Source organism: Molossus molossus, unplaced genomic scaffold, assembly GCF_014108415.1.
Source record: "Molossus molossus isolate mMolMol1 unplaced genomic scaffold, mMolMol1.p scaffold_m16_p_5, whole genome shotgun sequence".
Taxonomy (NCBI): Eukaryota; Metazoa; Chordata; class Mammalia; order Chiroptera; family Molossidae; genus Molossus; species Molossus molossus.
Window position 1 is genome coordinate 114,811,231 of NW_023425388.1, and position 21,103 is coordinate 114,832,333.

The 21,103-nt window shown below is 48.6% G+C and overlaps 1 protein-coding gene across 1 annotated transcript; it reads left to right on the forward strand.

The window, feature by feature from the left end:
• The first annotated feature begins 235 nt into the window (after window positions 1–235).
• LOC118617048 (transmembrane 4 L6 family member 4-like) lies at window positions 236–19,917 on the forward strand. Its single transcript, XM_036242533.1, has 5 exons — window positions 236–409; window positions 2,157–2,246; window positions 10,853–10,989; window positions 19,540–19,714; window positions 19,882–19,917. Exons 1-5 carry the CDS (start codon window positions 236–238, stop codon window positions 19,915–19,917), a joined length of 612 nt encoding a protein of 203 aa, XP_036098426.1.
• The last annotated feature ends 1,186 nt before the right edge of the window (window positions 19,918–21,103 follow it).

Below are 21,103 nucleotides of genomic sequence, written 5' to 3' on the forward strand. Positions count from 1 at the left end.
CAAAGGGGACTGCAGGTCAGGGAGCGTGTACAAATAGCCGTCACCACAAGGCTCTGCTCCATTGGACAAGCCGAACCAGCTCCACGGACACAGCTCACAGGAAGCTGTGCGTCTCGGCTCCAAAACGGATTGGACTGGGGACATTTACCAGGACGCCCTGGCCTGTACCTGTGAAGACAGCCCAGGCAGGAGGTGGGGAGGGAGGGTCTGCCCATCCCTGTACCATCGCCCCGGCATGTGTAGCGGGGTATGTGCCAAGTGCCTGGGCTGCACCCTCACCCTGCTCGCCATGATCGCCTTCCTGGCGAGCATCCTGTTATTCTTCCCTGGAGGAAAAGAGATAGACAGTGCCAGCCACCTTTCGGAAGAGGTCTGGTATTTCGGAGGAATACTGGGGAGCGGGCTCTTGGTGAGTAGAAATACCTTGAAATCCCCCTGAAGGAGATATTCCCCTTCTTCTGAAGTCGGGCCTCACTGACCAGGAGGACTCTGTTGCTCACGGGACCCGGCAGGTGGCTTGGTGGACAGTCAGTGCCTTGACCGTCCCTCTACATCCGGACCTGACAGGGACGTGTCACCTTGTTCACTAGTGAACTAGACTGGGGCCGGCAGCTCTCAGGGGCCAGAGAAGTTCCCAGAGCCACGCGGAAGGTCACAGAATTTCTTTTTTTTTTTTTTTGTTAATTAATTAATTTATTTTTGTTACAGATGTTTCTCCTCCCCCCCCCCCACTGATTCCCCCCCCCTCCCTCCCTGCCCTGTCCCCAGTTTGTTGTCCATGTTCATTGTTCATGCACACATGCATATAAGTTCTGTGGTTTATCTCTCTCCCACCACCCCCTCTTCTGGGGATTGTCAGTCTGTACCCCATTTCCACATCTCTGGGACTACCCCATTCCTCAGACTGTTATGTTCTTTATATTCCACAAATAAGTGATCGTATGATACTTGTCTTTCTCTGTTTGGCTTGTTTCGCTTAGAATAATACTTTCCAGGTCCCTCCATGTCATCTCAAAGGATAAGAGATCTTTCTTTCTTACAGCTGCATAGTACTCCATTGTGTGTATGTACCACTGCTTTTTTATCCATTCGTCTACTGATGGACACTTGGGCTGTTTCCAGATCTTACCTATTGTAAATAGTGCTGCTATGAACATGGGGGTACATATATTCTTTCTGATTGGTGTTTCAGGCTTCTTAGTGTGTATTCCTAGAAGTGGGATCACCGTGTCAAATGGAAGTTTTTAAAATTTTCTGAGATAACATCATATTGTTTTCCATAGAGGCTGCACCAGTCTGCATTCCCACCAGCAGTGTACTAGAGTCCCCTTGTCTCCACACCCTCGCCAACACTTCTTGTTTGATGATTTGTTGATGGCGGCCATTCTGACAGGTGTGAGGTGATACCTCATTGTTGTTTTAATTTGCATCTCTCTGATGATTAGTGATGATGAGCATTTCTTCATATGTCTCTTGGCCATTTGTATGTCCTGTTTGGAGAGGTGTCTATTTAGTTCCTTTGCCCATTTTTTAATTGGGTTCTTTGTCTTTCTTTTGTTGAGCTGTATGAGCACTCTATATATATTGGAAATTAACCCCTTATCTGATATATCATTGGCAATTATGCTCTCCCATACAGTGGGTTGCCTCTCCATTTTGATGATTGTATCTTTTGCTGAAGGTCACAGAATTTCTGAATTCTAACCAGAGAGGGGCTGTGGGGAGGGGTGGTGGTGAAAACACCCTCCAGTAAATTGATGGACTGAAAACCCAAGAGAAGCTGGTGTCAGGGGATTCTTCATCCACCCACATGCCAAGGCCTTCTTGTTCCTTGTTTCCAGGAGACACTGGGGGCCTCTGATGGAGAGAGAGACACTTTTATGACCATCGAGGATATATATTTCTTTCTTTTGCTAACCCACAATCTAAAAGGAAACTCGGGGTGTGAGATCTTAGAATCTTGCTCCATTGAAACTGCAGTCAGGCCAAATGGCGTCTAAATACTCCATAGCACCGGTCCCCCGCCCCGCCCGCCTGTCCATCCTGCCGTACCCTTTGGGCACCGAGTCCCCATCACGGCTGTGGCCCCCCACACAGCCAGGCCGGCAGGGCCAGCTCCCACCCCAGGCCGGTTCTGAGCGCTTCTCTCGCCGCAGATGCTGCTCCCTGCGAACCAGTTCCTGGACCTGCAGAACAATGACTGCTGTGGGTGCTGCATCTACCAGAGGTGCGGGAACAGATTTGCGGTGAGTACTGGGGGGCGGACCCCAAAATCAGTCCTGGGTACAGTGGCCCCTTGTGCTGGGCATCTCGAGCGTGGAGACTGAAAGTTCTGAGCGGTCAGAGATCACGTCCACACACAAGGCCAACGCAGAGCAAACGGCTTACTGCAAGCGCCTGGGTGCAGACGGGCTGAGCCGAGAAGGGTTCAACCTAGAATCAGGGTTGGGGTGCGGGTTATATACTCTGCTTCTAGCTTCCGCAGTTCCTGCTGATGCCCTCTGCCTGGCCCACAGTCCACTTTGCAGTAGGACTGGTCTGGTATCTCGTCTGGCATCTGCTGAGTGATTCATTGCCTCGTGGATAATCCAGATAATCCTTATCCGTCCTCAACAGAAGGCTGAGCAAAGCTCATGCAAGCAACACAATTTCCACAGTTTCTGCCTTTTGCAAACTTTTACCTTTACCCTTTAAAACATTACTAACCCGCCCTGGCCAGCTTGGCTCAGCGGTTGAGCGGCGGCCTGCGGACCAGAGTCCCGGTTCGGTTCCCGCTAGGGACACGTACCACACACACAAAAAAAATTACTAACCCTTTCAGAGACAAGTAACCAGCCCCAAGCAGGACTCTGGGGACAGCTGGTGCAGGGATATAGAGAATTTCCTGGGTGCAAAGTAACAACACAGGTATACGCCACCTCGGGTGTTACAAAGAAGCAGGGTGTCAGGACTGGGGGGCGGCGCGGAGGACACCAAGCCTGCAGGTGGGGAGGCGGGATGGGACTGGGCCTCTCCCGAGATGCTCCCTGGGCCTCTTCCTTCACACCCCACACACCGTCCATTTCTCCCGGTGGGGAGAGGGCTTGGGCATCAGCATTCCTCACGGGTGGGAAGAATTCGAGGACGTGGGGTGGTGGGGTCCCGTTTCCGCAGCTGGCCTGTCACTGCCCTGCTCTCTGCCCCCCGTGCTCACCTGTACACGAGGAAGTTGGACTAGATCCGATTCCCCGAGTCTGGGCAGCTCTGCCGGTGTCCAGGTGTGCTGTGGTTGGCAGGAGCATGGAAGACGACTTGCTTTTCAGTTGTCCTTCTCCCTTTCGGGTGTATCACGAAACTAACCTTATTTTTATAGAAAGAGATCTTTACTATTCCTAACCCATCATAATCCCCCTTCCTCACCAAAGGGGACCCAGCCCCCAGCTCCAGGATCGCAGCAACTTAACAAAGAATTCAGTGATACTGGGTTACGTTTGCTAAAGACTCTGGTTTTCCATTCAGATGACGATATGAATGAATGAAAGAGAGGGCTGACCTAAAGAAAAGTACTAAGAGCGAGTACATTGACGTGGCAAAGACGAAGGTAGAGCTGGGGTGACGGCGGGGTGATGAGAAAGGTCAGCTCCTGCTCCAACCTGCACCCCAGTGATGAGCTACACACACTTACCTTAACTTCTCCAAGATCAGCTCTCTGCTCTGAGACAAAACTAGTCATTCTTTCTCACCACTTGCTCATTTATTCAACCAAAACATTTATGAGCACAGGTGAAGGGCTGAGGCTGGTGCCCTGCTCACGCCACACGGATTTCCACATGAGATAAAAGATCATGCGAACAAAACGTTCTCGCTTTCTTAACACCATCTCGAGCCCCAAGTAAGCATCAATTATCACAATAACTGTTAAATCATTATTTGCAAAGAGATGTAAAATAACCACAATTTATTTCATATAATTATATTATGTGTGATTTATAACGTGATTTTTAATGTAATTCAGATAGGAAGAAATATATAACTAATTTTCTGCTTGAAATGTAACCCTGTTCTACTTGGAAGACTTTCCGGGAATAAGTTGAAGATGAGAATTTGGGCAGCAAAGAGCAATTAAGGGAATTGGGTGAAGAGAAGAAAGACTGACTGCTGGAGTCTACCAGCTCATTCCCTGGTATTGAATAGAGGTGAAGATAAGCCTGTTAAAACAAGGGTTGTTGTTTCTCTTGTTTTTAGGTTTATATAACCACAGTGAAAAGGGAAATAACATGCCGAGTATTTGCAAAGCTTGTTTTTTGATGAGATCTCAGTGAGGTCCAAGACCAAGGTGGAAACTTCCTGCTTGTACACGTGCAGCTGGTTCCACAGGGTCGGAAACGTCTGTTCTGCCCAATCCGAGGTGTCGGTCTGAGCTCCCCTCAGCCCCTCAGCCCCACACCCCGTGGGATCTGCCCTTGGTGTAAGTGGAGGATGACATCTCCAAGTGACAGTCCACAGGGCCAGTGCCCATCAGAGGGCCAGGCAAGCCAGTGTGTAAACTGAGGCACGCGGCCCTGGGCCAGGGACCACCCACTCTGGGATGCCTGCAAAAGCGTTTACTCTTCTGGTTTGTTTCTTTGTAATCAGCGGCCAACTGTTCCAAATAGACTTCACTGAACTAGGTGGATACTTCTTTTTCAGAAATTAAAAATGTACCATGGTACTGGGGGGCCTGCATGTTGGCAGAACAGCCCACACTGGGCAAGGCTGAGCCCCTGGTTTAGCGGTGCTACCCACCCCCACCCCCAGCCATTGTCAAGTGCCCTGCTCTGAAGCCCTGTCCCCCTGTTGTTGGAGAATCTGGATGGAGCAGTGCCGTTCCATGAAGACAGTATGTACACGTGTGTCAGTTGAAGAAAGCTGTAGCATCATCTGGTCGGTGCTCTCATGCGGGAAGACTTGAGTTATTTCCCAAGGCTCACAGCAGTGCCCTCCAGGTGTTCAAGGAGTATTGGGTTTCTGTGCAACATTGTTTCATTAACCCTTGCCTGTGCAACATTGTTTTATTAATACTTGCCTGCTCTTTCAGTTGGGGAGGGGGGGCCGGTTGTTGGCAAAATGCAATTAACTACAAGCACGCTGGTAGGAGTGAGGGGGCATCACAAGAGAGCAAAACACTCAGGAGGGATGTCAGGTGATTTCCAAACCTTTAGGCTCAATTCTCACAAATTCTTCTCGGTTAGGCATTGAACACCCCACTTTATAACAAGGAATCTGAGGCACATGACATTAACTTCCTGAGTGCACACCCCACACCCAGCCTGGCCGAGGCAGAAAATACAGGAAGTTAATGTTTTAAGGGGGAAACCCTTCAGGTAATCTCTTTATAGCTCTCAGGATAATTGCTAAGGAGGAAACTCTATGCCCACCAGATATGTTTCTCCAACATGTTGCCACCACCCAAGTCTCTAAACACCATGTCCCCAAACCACCCCCTTTCCTCCCTCTCCAGCCGCCAGAGCCTCCTCCCTCTGGCTCAGCAGACATCAGTCCACACCTGACCAAGGACCCACCTCGGACAGGGACAGAGCTGGGGTCCAATCCCGAGGGGTCTGTCTCCAGGGCCGACAGAGAGGGAGGGCATTTTAATTTTCCATCCCAAGGGAAGCATTTAGAGCAGATACACGAACATATTTTTTTTAAAAAAAACTTTTGTTTTCTTTATTGATTTGAGAGAGAGAGGAAGGGAGAGGAAGAGAGAGAGAGATAGAAACATCGATGAGAGAGAACATGGATTGGCTGCCTCCTGCATGTCCCCCACTGGGGATCGGGCCCACAACCTGGGCGTGTGCCCTGACCGGGAATCAAACTGGCGACCTCTTGGTGCAGGGTCAACGCTCAACCACTGAGCCACACCGGCCGGGCTAAACACTTGTCTTTATCAGTGTGGCCAGGACAGGCGTGTTGAACACCCAGAGAGTTAGCCTGTCTGCTTTTCTTTTCCTGCACAGACTGCTCTCTGGGCACAACTGTGTTTGTGGAAAACAAGAGTATGGGAGGGTATGATAATGAAAAGACTACATGGTAAGAATAACGTGTATCAAATGCTTGCTAATGACATGGAAATTATCTGAAACTTGGAAATAGAGCATTCTGGGTATCCTATCAGTGAGGTACTGGGTGGGCTGTTAGATAATAACCTGGGCTCATCTGATGTTCGAGAGCATGTACCTCTGACGATCTTACGTGTTATGGCCTCCCTCAGGCAGTACTCATTACTGACCTTGTTCGCAGAATGGAGGTGGAGGCCTCAGAGAGATGAACTTGCCAAGGTCACAGGGAGTGACCAGCACTCAGACAGATGCCTGTTATTCACGCCCATGACCGCTACGCTCAGACTTAACTAAAACGCGGGAGGTTCGCCTTTGCATCGATCGCTGGGTGTGCGCTGCTGTCTGCTCACAGGTCCAGGATGCACTTCCCCAGCCCACAGCAGGACCGCACGAGCCAGTCTCCTCTCGTGCTGGCCCGTGGGTGTTCAAACCCTGGGTTGCTTTAGCTGAAGGGACCTTCTAGACCCTTCCACCACGTTCTCCTGTTTCCCACAGGAGGCTGAGGCAGGGCGCTGGGAGCCTGGGTGATGCTGAGAGGGCTGGGGGCCAGGTCTCCTCAGACTTCCAAACTGTCTTCCTGCAAATACAATCTTTTGTTGACCTTAAAAAGATAGACAGATATTTCTCCAGCAAACGGGTTGATTTGGAGACGACACAAACGTGAAACCGGAGACCTGCAGCCTGATGGTGAACCACGCCCAGGGCCCGAGCTGCAGGAGCCCCTGTCCCTGCAGCAAGAGCGGCGGCCTCCCTGACCTCCCGGCTTCATTGCAGAGGAAGTTTCTGCTGGCTATTTTACACTTTTTCTCAGGACAGTGATTGTAGATACCCTAATATCTCCATCCCTGGTTTAATCATTCCTGACTGATCACTAAGACTCAAGTCAAGTAAGCGAAACACTATGTTTCCCTCGCAGGCCCCTTGACTTCTGAGCCGGACCAGGGCCACGCACGGGGCTCCTTGCGGAGCAGACGGCCGGCGCGGGCGGTGTGCCCGGCGCGTGTGTTTGAAGGAGTGGCGGGTGCGGGACCCCGGGTGGGAGGGAGGAGACCCCAACTCATCATCGAGCTCGGCCCCTTCTTGACAAGGGACTGAGAAGGTCTCCAGCCCAGAGCCTGGGCTTCGGAAACAGTGGCCATGGAGTCATCCCCGTCCCACCACCGGACTATCGGGCTCAGAGCGATTCCTTTGGTTTCGAGTCGCCTCCGTGTTCCGTCTGGAAAATGTGCATCACACACCTGGCAGGTGTGCTGGGAACAGGCGATGAGACCACGCAGCCACGGCGCTCGTGGAAGGGGAGGGGAGGGCAGAGATGGTTTCTGAGACCTCCTTTTTAACAAAAACGTAGTCGTGAAGATACTTAACCATTTATTTCGTGGGGATCCTGGCTTCGGATCCCTGGAGCCAGTCAGGATGAGAGCAGCCCTTCCCCGCAGCTTCTGTTTCCCGTGCAGACAACCCCTGCGGTGAACAGCGCTCCAGCTCCTTCCGGCCACGCGTGCCCGGGGGCTGCAGGGGCGCGAGGAGGTGCGACCTGAGTGTGGGGTTTCAGGGGCTGAGCTGGGACCATCTGCCACTCCCAGGGGAACGCCATCGGGGTCTGACGAGCAGCCGCTGGGGTGGAGCGCGGAGGTGGCCCAGGGACGGAGAACTGGCTGGACCAGCTCTCGGAGTGGAGCAGCTTTTCCCGGAGTAGCTCTGGCAGGAACTCACACAAAACAGGGACCGACTCCACGAGACTGGACCACTCTGAAAAGTACCGCATATACCCCGATAGAAGGCAGTAATTAACGGGACGTGTCCCACAAAGAAGTTTCCAAATGAGCTCTTAACAAACATGACTATACAAAGTCGCAGGGGCAGACGCTCATTTTGCATCACATGTTCTGTAAAATAGACAATAATTTTAATATGTTGATTTTGGAATATGGCTTTCCCCCCACGCATGCATCTTTAACATATTCATGCTTTGTTAACATCCGCGTCTTTGCTGCTACTAAAGACACCTGGGGAGCCATTGAAGCTCCCCCAGCATCTCCTCCGTTTCAGTCCAAACACACGTTGTCAGTGGACGTTTTGCTCTTTGTCACGGTGTCAGCTCACGGAGACCAGCCCCTCATCCACAGGTTCCCCTGCAGGTGCATGTTGACGACCACCAGCTGTGACACTGCGTGTGCTCATCCAGACGCCCTTGGGAAGCTTGCTGGCCACAGTAGCCAGCACTAGGAATCAGAGGCCGACTTTCCTCGTTAATGAACGTGTTAAACTGTGTTCGTCAGTTCTGTCACCAGCATTAACTGGGGTCTATCTGACAAATGTCTTCCCCACACAGGACTTGGTTGTTCGAATCCACACTGAGGAAGTGCCTAGTGTCTGGTCAATGAAATAGAGACTCACACCTACGGCAGGACCCTCGGTTCTGAGGGACAATTTGGGAGCTAATAGTTTTCTTCTATTTCTGCATTAATAGTATGTTCCCTTCCTGAAAGTTCACACACACTAGCGTGTCACAAAGTTTCTTAGAAGTATGACAGGAATGAAATTGATTTAACTTTATATAATTTAGCAATTTCCAAAATTATTCGATAAGACATCTTTTGGAAAAGAGACTGTCTGTTCTAATATGATAAATTGACCAAAAGCTTCATTTACTTTTGACCTAGAGTATACTCACAAATGTTCTTGAAGGTGAGCGTGGATTTGGAATTCCCTAGACAAAAATTCAGGGGAAAAAATCTACATAATGAGTGATATGAAATTTTAACCACTAAAATCATCCAATAGGTTGTTGTCCTTTGATAAGCCAGGAAGCAGAAAACCCAAACAATGTCCTAACTGGCTTCAAATAACTCACTGTCCATGGCTTCAAGGAGTCTGTGCTCTGGTGGGGAAGACAGACAGGAAAAGGTACACATCTTAGTATTGCAGGCACTGTGCTGATAGAAGTTTAGACAGTCAGGTACCGGGGCTCGGAGGCAGGAAGGAGGCATTGGTAGGTTCTGTATGGGGAGTCAGACAAGGCTTCATAAGGCACACGGGGCCAGAGCTCAGTCTAAAAAATTGCACCCAAAATACATTTATATATGATATGAAAACAAATACCAACTAAGGTGGAACTCCGTTATTACCTAGATTTCAAATGCCCAGGCACAGTCGATCGACCCCCAGCTCCCATTCTCTAAATGTACATCGATAAGACTATTAGTGACACACCAAGGGGAAAGGAAGAGCCTGACATTTGACCTAGGTTATCGCATCTAATTTTCCCAAGGCACCTTCAGATGGGCTTTACTGTGCCCATTTTACAGATGGGAAAACTAAGACTCGGAGGAAACAGCATTAGGCAGAGTCACTCCACAGAGAAAAGTGGCCATGCTGAGATTTGAGCCTGGGTCTGCTGACTTAAAATCATGTGCTTTGCCCTGGCTGGTTTGGCTCAGCGGTTGGAGAGCCAGCCTCTGGACCAGAGAGTCCCAGGTTCAGTCCCCACTAGGGGCACGTACCTCAAAAAATAAAAATAAATAATAAAAAAAACACACACACACATTGCCCTGGCCAGTTTTGCTCAGTGGTTAGAGCGTTGGCCTGCGGTCCAGAGAGACCTGGGTTTGGTTCCCGCTAAGGGCGCGTACCTCGGTTGCGGTTTGTCCCCGGCCCTGGTTGGTCGTGCGGGTGGCAGCCACTCGATGTGCCCCTTCACGTCGATGTTTCTCTCTCTCTTCCTCTCTTTCCCTCCCATTCTATCTGAACAAGAAATGGAAAAATGTCCTCGGATGAGGATTAAAAAAAACCCACATTAAAATTATGTGCTTTGTGCCCTGCCCGGTTTGGCTCAGCGATTAGAGCGTCGGCCTGAGGTACAGAGAGACCCGGTTCGGTTCCCACTAAGGGCACGTAACTCGGTTGCAGTTTGTCCCGGCCCTGGTTGGTTGTGCGGGTGGCAACCACTCGATGTGTCCCTTCGCATCGATGTTTCTCTCTCTCTCTCTTCCTCTCTCTCCCTCCCGCTCTGTCTGAACACAAAATGCAAAAATGTCCTCGGGTGAGGATTAAAAAAAAAAAAAAAAAGGTTCCCGCTAAAATTATGTGCTTTGCGGTACTCCTTCACATCACCGGAGTAAAGTAATTGAGGTGATCATTTTCTACCTCTGTTTCCAAAATCATTAATGCTTCACACTCCTCTCTTATCACTGTTTAGGATGGACATTGTGTCTCTGGGCCTAATTTTTTTTTTCTATTTTTTTTTTTTTTAATCTGTAAGAGTCAGTCAGTCAAAGGTGCGCCGGGCTATTTCTGCCTTTCACATTGGATAATTCTATTTTGATTTTATAATTAAATAAAAAGATGCTAATAGAATTGATGCTTCATTAAGTAATCCCTGTCCTATAAAAACAGTTCTTTTAAACAGGAATGTTGAGCTTGTTTCGCCCAAAGAAGAGAAGACTTTTATAGAGTAGAAGAGGTGGAGATATGTTTAATATAAAACATGTCTAAGGTATAAAATGTCTACAGATATTTTGAAGGCTGCCACCGCAGGGAGGAGAGTTAGACAGTCATTTCGATCTCAAGGAATAGGATCCCAACGAGGAGGATTTCTAGAATTCTGCTCTTTCTCATAAGCAGAACCTGCATGCGACAGGACACCAAAATCCTTCTGGGAGACCCCAGAGGCCCCGTCTCCTGTGAGACTGGCTTCTGCCCGCAACAGCCCTGCGTTAAGACCACCTGTAGACCCACGTCAGAACAGTGCTGTCTCTCTCGTTCTCTTCCAGATGCTCTCTTCCTTAATCTTCGCTGGGATTGGATTATTGGGTGCCGGGTACTCACTCATGGTCTCACTCATCGCCATCAGAAGAGGTCCGAAATGTCTCATGGCCGGTGGCCAGTGGGGCTACCCCTTCATCAATGGGTAAGGTACACCCTGCAATGCCCACTTGTCACCACAAGGGGCACCATCAGACAGGTGGACAAGGGGAGAAACTGCACATGCCCTGTCATCTTTTTCTTTTCATTCAATTTATTGGGGTATCATTAGTTAGTATAATTATATCGGTTTCAGGTGGACACATCTATAATACATCAGCTGAATATTGTATTGTGTGTTCAACACCCCAAGTCCAGTCTCCTCTCATCACTATTTACCCCCTCTTTACCCTCTTCTACCCTCCAACTCCCTTCCTTCTGGTAATCACCTGTTATCCATGTCTATGAGTTTTTTATTTTTTTGCTTAATCCCTTCACCTTTTTCACCTTCCCAGCTATGAGTCTGTTCTCTATCTATGAATCTGTTTCTATTTTCTTTGATAGTTTATTTTGTTCATTAGATTCCACATATGAATGAGATTATGTGATACTTGTCTTTCTCTGACTGGCTTATTTCACTTAGCATAATGCTCTCCAGGTCCCTTCATGTCGTCTCAAAAGGTAAGAGATCTTGCTTTTGTACAGCTGCATAGTATTCCATTGTGTATATGTACCACAGCTTTTTTTTATCCACTCATGGACACTTGGCTATTTCCAGATCCTAGCAATTGTAAATAATGCTGCTATGAACATAGGGGTACATATATTCTTCCAAATTAGTGTTTCGGGGTCTTAAGATAAATTCTCAGAAGTGGAATCGCTGGGTCACAGGCAGTTTCATTTTTAAAGTTTGAAGAAACTCCATACTGCTTTCCACAGTGGCTGCACCAGTCTGCATTCCCTCCAACAGTGCACCGGGGTTTTCTTTCTCCACATCCTCACCATTTGTTGATTGTTGATTTATTGATGGGAGCCATTCTGACAGGTGTGAAGTGATGGCTCATGGTGGTTTTAATTTGCATCCCCTGATGATTACTGACCTTGAGCATCTTTTCCCGTCACCGTGATGTACAAGTCTCGGGCACGCTGCTCTGTGGGGCGGAGCTGGGCTGTGCGCTGGACCAAAGGGGCACGAGAGCCGCTTTGACAGAGACCAGGAGAAACAGTGAAAGGGGCACCTAGGCTGCCCTGGGGAGGGAGATGTGCGGGGTCTTCACTGACGCCCCAAGTTCCTGGCAGACACACGAGACGACTAACAGTATTGATACACAGAGAGCACGGCTTCCATTGCAAAGCTTACTGGAGGAAACAAGAATGATTACTCACCAACAGGGCTGGAAGGCTTCCCTGGATCCCCAGAATGAAACAATGTTTCAAGGTGCAAATGTGTAGCTAATGACATTGGAAACATTGTACATTCTTCACGAGAGTTTATGTTAATGGAACTCATTAAAATGACACCGTATTTCCATGGTGCTTTGTAATTTATTTTAAAACTTTCCCTTGTTTTTTTAAACAAGATTATAATTTAATATCTGTAACAACCCCAAAAGGTCATGTACTTCCTGCCAAGCCAGGCTTAGTGCACTTGACTTGCTCAGCGCCAGCAGCCAGGTGGGGCGGGGCAGGCCCGAGTTCACCCCTCCTGCCCCCAGGCTCAGGCTCCTCTATGACACCTTCCCCTCTGCACGCACCGCCCGGTGCCCCAGCCGGAGCCTGTGGAGCTGTCCACATTGAAGCTCGTGTCAGTGACATGAAGCGGGGAATTCCGCAGTCACAGGGCCTCTTTCAAGTCCGCGGTGGCCACACCTGCTGGTAGTGACGACTGAAGCTCAGACACAGGCAGGCCAGCGGCAGGGCCCCGCGGTGCTGGGTGGACTCGAACCCCCAGGGCTGGGCCCGGCTGCTCTGCTCACACCGAGCCCCGCCCAGCACAGCCATGACAGCTGCAGGTCAGGAGAGGTGGCTGTGAGGTCCCCCTGCAGGCGGAGGAGGCTCATTGCTAGAAAATCCGCAGGACCCCGAGCTATGGACTCGACCCCTTTACTCATTTACAGTGAGAAGTTAAAGAAGCTCCGAGCAGGCTTCAGGCAGGGGGTGGCGGTACCGGTTCTGTTGGGATCCGAGGTCTCCGTGTTCACAGGTTTCACGTGAAATGTCACCCTCCTTCTCTACAGTTACACAGGAAGGCAAGGCCTCTGGTACACTCCTGGGACAGGCAGGGACCCGCAGCGTGCTGGGCACTGTCCTCTCCGGGCACCGAGGCTGTGGGCCCCTGGTGCGGTTGGCCTGCCTGGGCACAGGGCTCAGGCGCCTGAAGGCTGAGCCCCCTCCTGAGGTTCTTCCCCTGGGGGCTCAGGCTCTCCCACCCGGGGTGTGGCTGTGAGCTCCGGATTACGTCTTCTTCCAAGGACCCTTGTCTTATTAATTAATTCTAACAATATCATCAGCGCAGTCCGAATAGGTTTGCTCTTTGTCTGGTGAATGACACTGTCCTTGAGGGATATAAAACCTGGTAGAGAGCATCTGTGTTCGAATCAATGGGAGACTGGAACACCAGGGATCCCGGGTCGCACTGGCAGGCAGGGCGTGGTCTCACTGTGCCACGTGAAGCCCCACCCTCCCCTCGCACACCCACGCCCACGTGGGGCGCAAAGGGCCCTGCCCAGCTCGCATGACCTCCCTTTAGAGAGTAGAAACATCCTTTTTCTTGAAGTTTTGCTTCAGGTAACTGTGCCTTTAATGATTTTGTGATTTAACCCCATCTTTTCAAGTACACAAATGAAGATACAAGGAGAATAATCTCCTTGTCGTGGTATAAATAAACCTTGATTGGCACTCTATGACAGATGTATTAACAATTCATTGCTATAAATGGAATTTATTACTTGCATTAGAACTTTCTACAGTGTTATTCTTTTAGCCCTGGCCAGGTGGGTCAGTGGGTTGGAGCGTCATCCTATACAACCAAAGGTTGAGGCTTTGATCTCTGGTCGGGGCATGTACAGGAGGCAACTGATAAACGTTTCTCTCTCACATCTGTGTTTCTCTCTCTCCCTTCCTCTCTCTAAAATCAATAAACATATCTTCAGGTGAAGATTTATAATAATTTAAATGTTATGTTTAAAAAAAAACAGTTTTCTTTATTGATTTTAGACAGAGAGAGGGAGAGAGAGAGATAGAAACATCGATGATGGAGAACATCAATTGGCCGCCTCCTGCATGCCCCCCACTGGGCATCGGGCCCACAACCTGGGCATGTGCCCTGACTGGGAATCGAACCTGCAAGCTCTTGGTGCAGGGTCGATGCTCAATCACTGAGCCACACCTACCAGACTAAATGTTATGCTTTTATAATAATTTTGTGACCTGATTTGAATCTTTTCAAGCAGTCAAAAGAATGATCTCTTTATCGTGGTGTAGGTAACCCTTGATGGGCACACTATTCTAGATGCATCTCTGTGTTTGATCACTGTCATGTTGCAGAGAGACTAAGGAGATGAGGTACTTAAACAGAGGGCGCTGTGATGGTTCGGGCGCTCGCTGTGGAGACAGACAGACCTCAGCTCAAACCCGGGCACTTCCATTTCCAGCCTCAGCTTCCTCATCTGCGTATGGGTCCCTCACCCAGTGACTGAGCCCGAAGGCCACCGTGTGCGGCATTGACTGGTCAAGGACAGCGACCTCCGGGGAGGGCTGGAGGGGATGTGAAGCCCGGGCCCAGGGCCGGACGCGGCAGGTCACAGCAGTGGCAGCTGCTGTTACTCACGGGAACCCCCTGTGCCCGAGCTGGGGGCGGGGGCAGGGCCGTGGTCTGTGCCCGTGTGAGGGACAGCCCCCGAGAACACAGCCCAGTGCCCAGACGACCACCCCGGCGCTGGGGAGCACAGAGGGGCAGGGCCGCCGAGGGCAGGAGGAGCGTCCCGCTCTGTCCCAGAAGAGGGGGTGGCACCTCAGGAGCCAGGCAGAGGGGCCAGCAAAGCCTTCGGGCTGCCCGGCCCCCCTTCCGCCGCCAGCAATGGGCGCAGGGCCTCCTGGGCTCGGTCCGGCGCTGACGGTCCCGGCCGCCCGTGGAGGTGCCCTTCCCGAGGACAGGGCGCTGTGCACTGGGCTCAGGGGGGCGGCTGTGCACGGCCTCCGCTCCCCTGGCTCGGAGAGTGGGAGCATGATGAGCCCCCCGGTCCATGAAATGAGAGCCCTCTCCCCGGAGGACGGAGAGCAGTCACTGCCGCGCCTCTGAGAGTCTCCGAACCTGAGAGTCGGGACAGAAGGGCCTGGAACTGCCGTCCCTGGTGGTTTGTGACTGCTCCAGGCACCCAACTCCAGCCTGGCTTCCAAGCTCCCCGTGTGCACTGTACCGCTCTCCCCACCAGGGGGTGCTGTCGGGACACCACTCTCACAGGCTTCAGGACAGGGAGGAGCTCAGAGGGGCCAGTCACTTCATCTCAGGGTCTTCTCTTTACCTAAAGTGCCTGGAAAATACTGTCTCTTGGTAACTTATCATCATGAAGTGTAGAAACTGCAAAGATAGATAGGACTGCATAGAAAAATGTGGAACAGAAAGACCAATGTTTAAAAAAAGAGGTCTTACACAGTACATAAGGTGTATTATCTCAGTGAATTCTCACACTGGAGAGGGTGTTTTCGGCCTATTTTATGGATGAAGAAACTGATGCTGCCTGGTGGGAAAGGGATGGGGAGGGGAGTGAGCAACTGTATGAGGAGCACACCGCTCGTTACAGGAAAGCTTGTATTCGAACCCAAGTCCATCCGAATCCAAAATACCAGGCTCTCTCCTTTAGACCAGACAGTGAAGATTGAGTAAAATAATAACAAAACTAGCATTTGTTTATTGTTTTATATTTTATTTTTTTAATCCTCACCCGAGGATATTTTTACATTTATCTTCAGACAGAGTGTGAGGGGGAAAGAGAGAAAGAGAGAGAGAGAGGTGAGAGAGACATATCAATTGGTTGCCACCCCCACGACCCTGGGGCTAGGGATGAACTGCAACCGAGGTACATGCCCTTGGCCGGAATCGAACCCGGGACTCTTTAGTGCAAGGGCCAGCACTCTAACCGCTGAGCCAAACCAGCCTGGACAATACTAGTGTTTACTGAGCACTTACTATATGCCAGGCACTGTCCTCAGCACTTTACTAGTATGTCACAGACAATGTTATTGCCGGTTCACCGATGAGCCACACAGCTGGAGCGCCTGGAACCTGCGCTCTTTTGGAAGCTGGGTCCATGCTCTACACAACATTTCACTTTGAAATCAAGAGCAAGCTCTCGTTCCATTGGTTCTTCTGACGGCTAAACGCCAATGCATCTTCATCACTGCAAACATCTTTCACATTTCAACACCGAATATATTCGCATAAGTGTGCACCAATTACTAAAGAATTCATCAGAAACAAAGGTTGTCAAACAAGGTTGAGTCGAATTCACAATTTGGCTAGAATTAGGCTTTTAAAAAGTTAAGCTCTTCCCTGTAACTACATGGCACGATTGTACTTTCAGGGGGCTTCCGATGGCCACTAGACCTGACAGAATTGTATCAAACACCCACGCGGTCCCGAGTGACAGCAGGTGGGATAAAGCCGGGGACGTGTGTGAGATTCTGCTCCTGAAGCATGTTCGTTTTCCTGGCCCCTAGTAGATGCTGTATTTACCCATCCTCTCCGTCAGCTCACAAATGTCACTCTGTCACTGAGTAGCTGTGTGACCTAGGGCAAGAAACTTAGCCTGTCTGTGCCTCAACGTCTTATCTGTGAAATAGAAGAAAAAAACCACAAGTCTTCTATAAAAACTAAAATAGTTATAAGTATGAAACATTTGGAACAAGGCCTGACACATAGTATATAGTCTACAGAAATGTTAGGTATAGTATTTGCAGATGGCATGATATTGTACATAGAAAACCCTAAAGACTCAACAACAAAAAATGACTAGAATTCATAAATGAATTCAGCAAAGTAGCAGGATGCAAAACTAACGTCCAGAAATCAGTGGCATTTTTATACACCAATAATGAACACACAGAAAGAGAAACTAAAAAAAACAATCCCATTTACCATTGCAACAAAAAAAAATAAGATGCCTAGGAATATATATTTTTTTTGGTATGTGCCCCTAGCGGGAACTGAACCTAGGACTCTCTGGTCCATAGGCCAACGCCCCAACAGCTGAGCCAATACCAGCTAGGGCTAAGATGCGTAGGAATAAACTTAAGCAAGGAGGTAAAAGACATCTTCTCAAAAAATTACAGCACATTGAAAAAAGAAATAGAGGAAGTTATAAATAAGTAGAAGCATATACCATGTTTATGGATTGGAAGAATCAACATCATTAGAATGTCCATACTACCTAAAGCAATCCATAGATTCAATGCAATCCCTATTAAAATACCAAAAGCGTATTTCACAGATCTAGAACGAAGATTCCAAATGTTTATGTGGAACCAAAAAAGACCCTGAATAGCGAGAGCAATTGTGAAAAAGAATAACAAAGTAGGAGGGATCACAATTCCAAAAATCTACTACAAAGCTACTGTAATCAAAACAGCCCGGTACTGGCACAAGAACAGGCATATAGATCAATGGAACAGAACAGAGAACCCGGAAACTGACCCAACACATTATGCTCAATTAATATTTGACAAAGGAGGCAAGAGCAGACAATGAAGTAAAGATAGTATCTTCAATAAATGGTGTTGGGGAAATTGGACAGCTACATGCAAAAAAATGAAAATAGACCACCATCTTACACCATACACAAGAATAAACTCAAAAAATGGATAAAAGACTTAAATGTAAGTCGTGAAACCATAAAAATCCTAGAAAAAAATGTAGGCAGCAAAATATCAGATATCACACAAAGCAGAATTTACACTGATACACTGCCTAGGGCAAGTGAAACAAACAAACAAAGTTAATAAATGGGACTATATCAAACTAAAGAGCTTCTGCACAGCAAAAGAAACCAGCATCAAAATGGAAAGGGAACCCACTGTATGAGAGAATGTATTTGCTGATGATACATCAGATAAGGGATTTATGTCCAACATATATAAATTACTCATATCACTCAACGAAAGGAAGACCAAACAATCCAATTAAAAATGGGCAGAGGATCTGAATAGATACTTCTCCAAAGAGGACATACAAATGGCCAAGAGACATGAAAAAATGCTCAATGTCACTAAGCATCAGAGAGATGCTAATTAAAATGACTATGAGGTATCACCTCACACCTGTCAGAATGGGCGCCATCAACAAATCATCAAACAACAAGTGCTGGCGAGGGTGTGGAGAAAAGGAGACTCTAGTGCACTGCTGGTGGGAATGCAGACTGGTGCAGCCACTATGGAAATCAATATGGTGCTACCTCAAAAAATTAAAAATTGAACTGCCGCCCTGGCCAGTTTGGCTCAGCGGTTAGAGCGTCGGCCTGCGGTCCGGAGAGACCCGGGTTCGGTTCCCGCTAAGGGCATGTACTTCGGTTGCAGTTTTTCCCCGGCCCTGGTTGGTCGTGCGGGTGGCAGCCACTCGATGTGTCCCTTCACGTCGATGTTTCTCTCTCTCTCTCCCTCCCACTCTATCTGTACAAAAAAATGGAAAAATATCCTCGGGTGAGGATGATTAAAAAAAAAAAAAATTGAACTGCCATTTGACCCAGTGATCCCACTTCTAGGAATATACCCTAAGAAGCATGAAACACCAATCAGGAAGAATATATGTACCTCTATGTTCATAGCAGCACTATTTACAATAGCTAAGATCTGGAAACAGCCCAAGTGTCCATCAGTAGACGAATGGATAAAAAAGCTGTGGTACATGTACACAATGGAGTACTATGCAGCTGTAAGAAAGAGAGATCTCTCATCCTTTGAGATGTCATGGAGAAACCTGGAGAATATTATCCTAAGTAAAATAAGCCAGTCAGAGAAAGACAAGTATCAGATGATCTCACTTATTTGTGGAATATAAGGAACAAAATAAGCTATTGAACAAAATAGGTCCAGAGACATGGAAGTAGGAAACAGACTGATAAACCTCAGAGGGAAGCGGGTTGGGGAAGCAGGAATAGATAAACCAAAGACCTTCTGTACATAGATGCATAACCAATGGACACAGACAATAGTGTGGTGAAGGTGTGGGGTGGGGAGGAGGGGGGTGTCAATTGGGGAAAAATGGAGGGACATCTGTAATAATTTCAACAGCAAAGATAAAAAAATTTTTTAATTACAAAAAAAAGAGAAATGTGCCCGGCCAGTGTGGCTCAGTGGTTGAGCGCTGACCCTGCACCAAGAGGTCGCCAGTTTGATTTCCAGTCAGGGCACATGCCCAGTTTGTGGGCCCGATCCCCAGTGTGGGGCACACAGGAGGCGACCCATCAATGTTCTCTCTCATCAATGTTTCTATCTCTCTCCCTCTCCCTTCCTCTTTCTCTAAAAAAAAAATAAAGAAAAAAAAATTTTTTGAGAAATGTTAGGTATTGTTTTCAAAAATATAGATATTATGCAATATATGTCTTCTTGAGCTTATGTTTTAGATAGGAAGTGTTTCAAAAGATAAATTTTTATGGTGCCTTTGTAGTCTAGGGTATCGCCTACCTTTTATAGATGTCTCCTTCCTCTCCTGTGCTCCCGACAGAGACTACCTCAGTGACAAGTCCTTATGGAGCAAGTGTGAGGAGCCCAGAAACGTGGTGTCCTGGAACCTGACCCTCTTCTCCATCCTGGCTGTCATAGCGGTGGTCCAGGCGGTCATCTGCGCCATCCAGGTGGTCAACGGCCTCCTAGGGACCCTGTGCGCAGGCTGCTGCGGGGTAAGTGGGGTCTCCGACCTGACCCCGCAGGCTGGGACACCAAGGCTGGCCTCCCACGCTAGGGCAATGACACGTTGGCAGCCACAGAAAACCAGAGCCGGGCTGGACCTGCCAGGCAGGCCCCTCCGTCGGCCCAGGGGACAGCGCCCTTGTGTTGCTGGAACCAGGTCTGCCCTCTGTGCATGTTCACGTACCCGGGCTGAAGCCGAGCAGATTGTAGCCTCACACCCGCTGGCCCTGGTCCTGCAGGCAGAGGACTGTGTACACATCCAGAAATATACAACAACGGCACGTGCAAGTCCCCAGGAAGTGGGCATGTGTCGTGTGCACATATAGGCAGCAGTGACACATCCCGGTCTAGCCCCAAGTGCTCTCACCATTTCCCAGCTACAGCTGCTCCGTGGGTTACAGTTGCCAAGTAACATACGGAACACACTTCAGGAAAAAAGAACACGCAAATGCAAAACCTATATTTTGATGACATTGATGATCCAGATGAGAAAGAGAGTTCCGTGGGGGGCAGGGGAGAGAATCACTGAGGGAGAGTGTAAGCAAGCAGTAAGGTGGGGAGTAATCGGTAGAACAGGGGTGATGGGGAGGAAGAAGGAATAGGGAAAGCAAGCAAAATAATAACAATAATAATAATATAATTAAATTTTTCTACCTTCCAGCGATATGGACGAGTTTGAACCTCTGATGACCTTCTCTAACTCGATGGCATGTGGGAAGATACATTAAACTTGATCTTCTCTCCATGGGGTTGTCTGTGTCCACCTGCTTCCCATCTGTCAAAGCTCAGGGAGGGACAGTCGCCCCTTCTCCCTTCCAACCAGCTTAGCTCAGCTCGGAGCTTTATGTCAGTTTCCAGTAAGAAACAGGTTGCCCACGTGAGTTAGATGCATAAATCTTTCAAATGAGCTTCCTGTCAGAGCTGGAGCGCAGGTAAATAGCTGATCTTTCACGATTTTTCCTTGAAGAATGGAAAACGGAGGTCGCCCATACGGCCACACTGCTTCTTTGTATGTACAGGTGTTTATGTCCGTGGAAGTTTTACATAATTCACAGGAAGGAAGCACATTAAAAATGAGAAACCAAGACCAATTTTCTTTTCCAGATTTATGAGGGGGAAAAAAGCAACTGATGTATCATAAATAATTTTTATTTGGTTTCTTTTGGCTAACGCGCTCGAGTGACCTGTAACTAGTCTTTTTGTGCCTGCCATCGTGAGCAAGCGTTTCCTTACGTATATTAAATTAAAATCATAATTCAGTGGTAATATAATAAAGACGGTGTGGTTTCGAGAAGGAGGGGCGGGAGGCTGAATGAATCACACCCTCTTTTCACCTCTCTACAAACGCCTCCTTTGATCAAACAAAAACAACATTTAAA

What these genes read in the sequence shown, in the direction of transcription:
- LOC118617048 (XM_036242533.1), top strand. Translation starts at nt 236, where the DNA reads ATGTGTAGCGGGGTATGTGCCAAGTGCCTGGGCTGCACCCTCACCCTG. An exon ending in GGCTACCCCTTCATCAATGG is followed by an intron (nt 10,990 to 19,539) that starts GTAAGGTACACC and finishes TGCTCCCGACAG; the next exon opens with AGACTACCTCAGTGACAAGT. An exon ending in TGTGCGCAGGCTGCTGCGGG is followed by an intron (nt 19,715 to 19,881) that starts GTAAGTGGGGTC and finishes TGCTGGAACCAG; the next exon opens with GTCTGCCCTCTGTGCATGTT.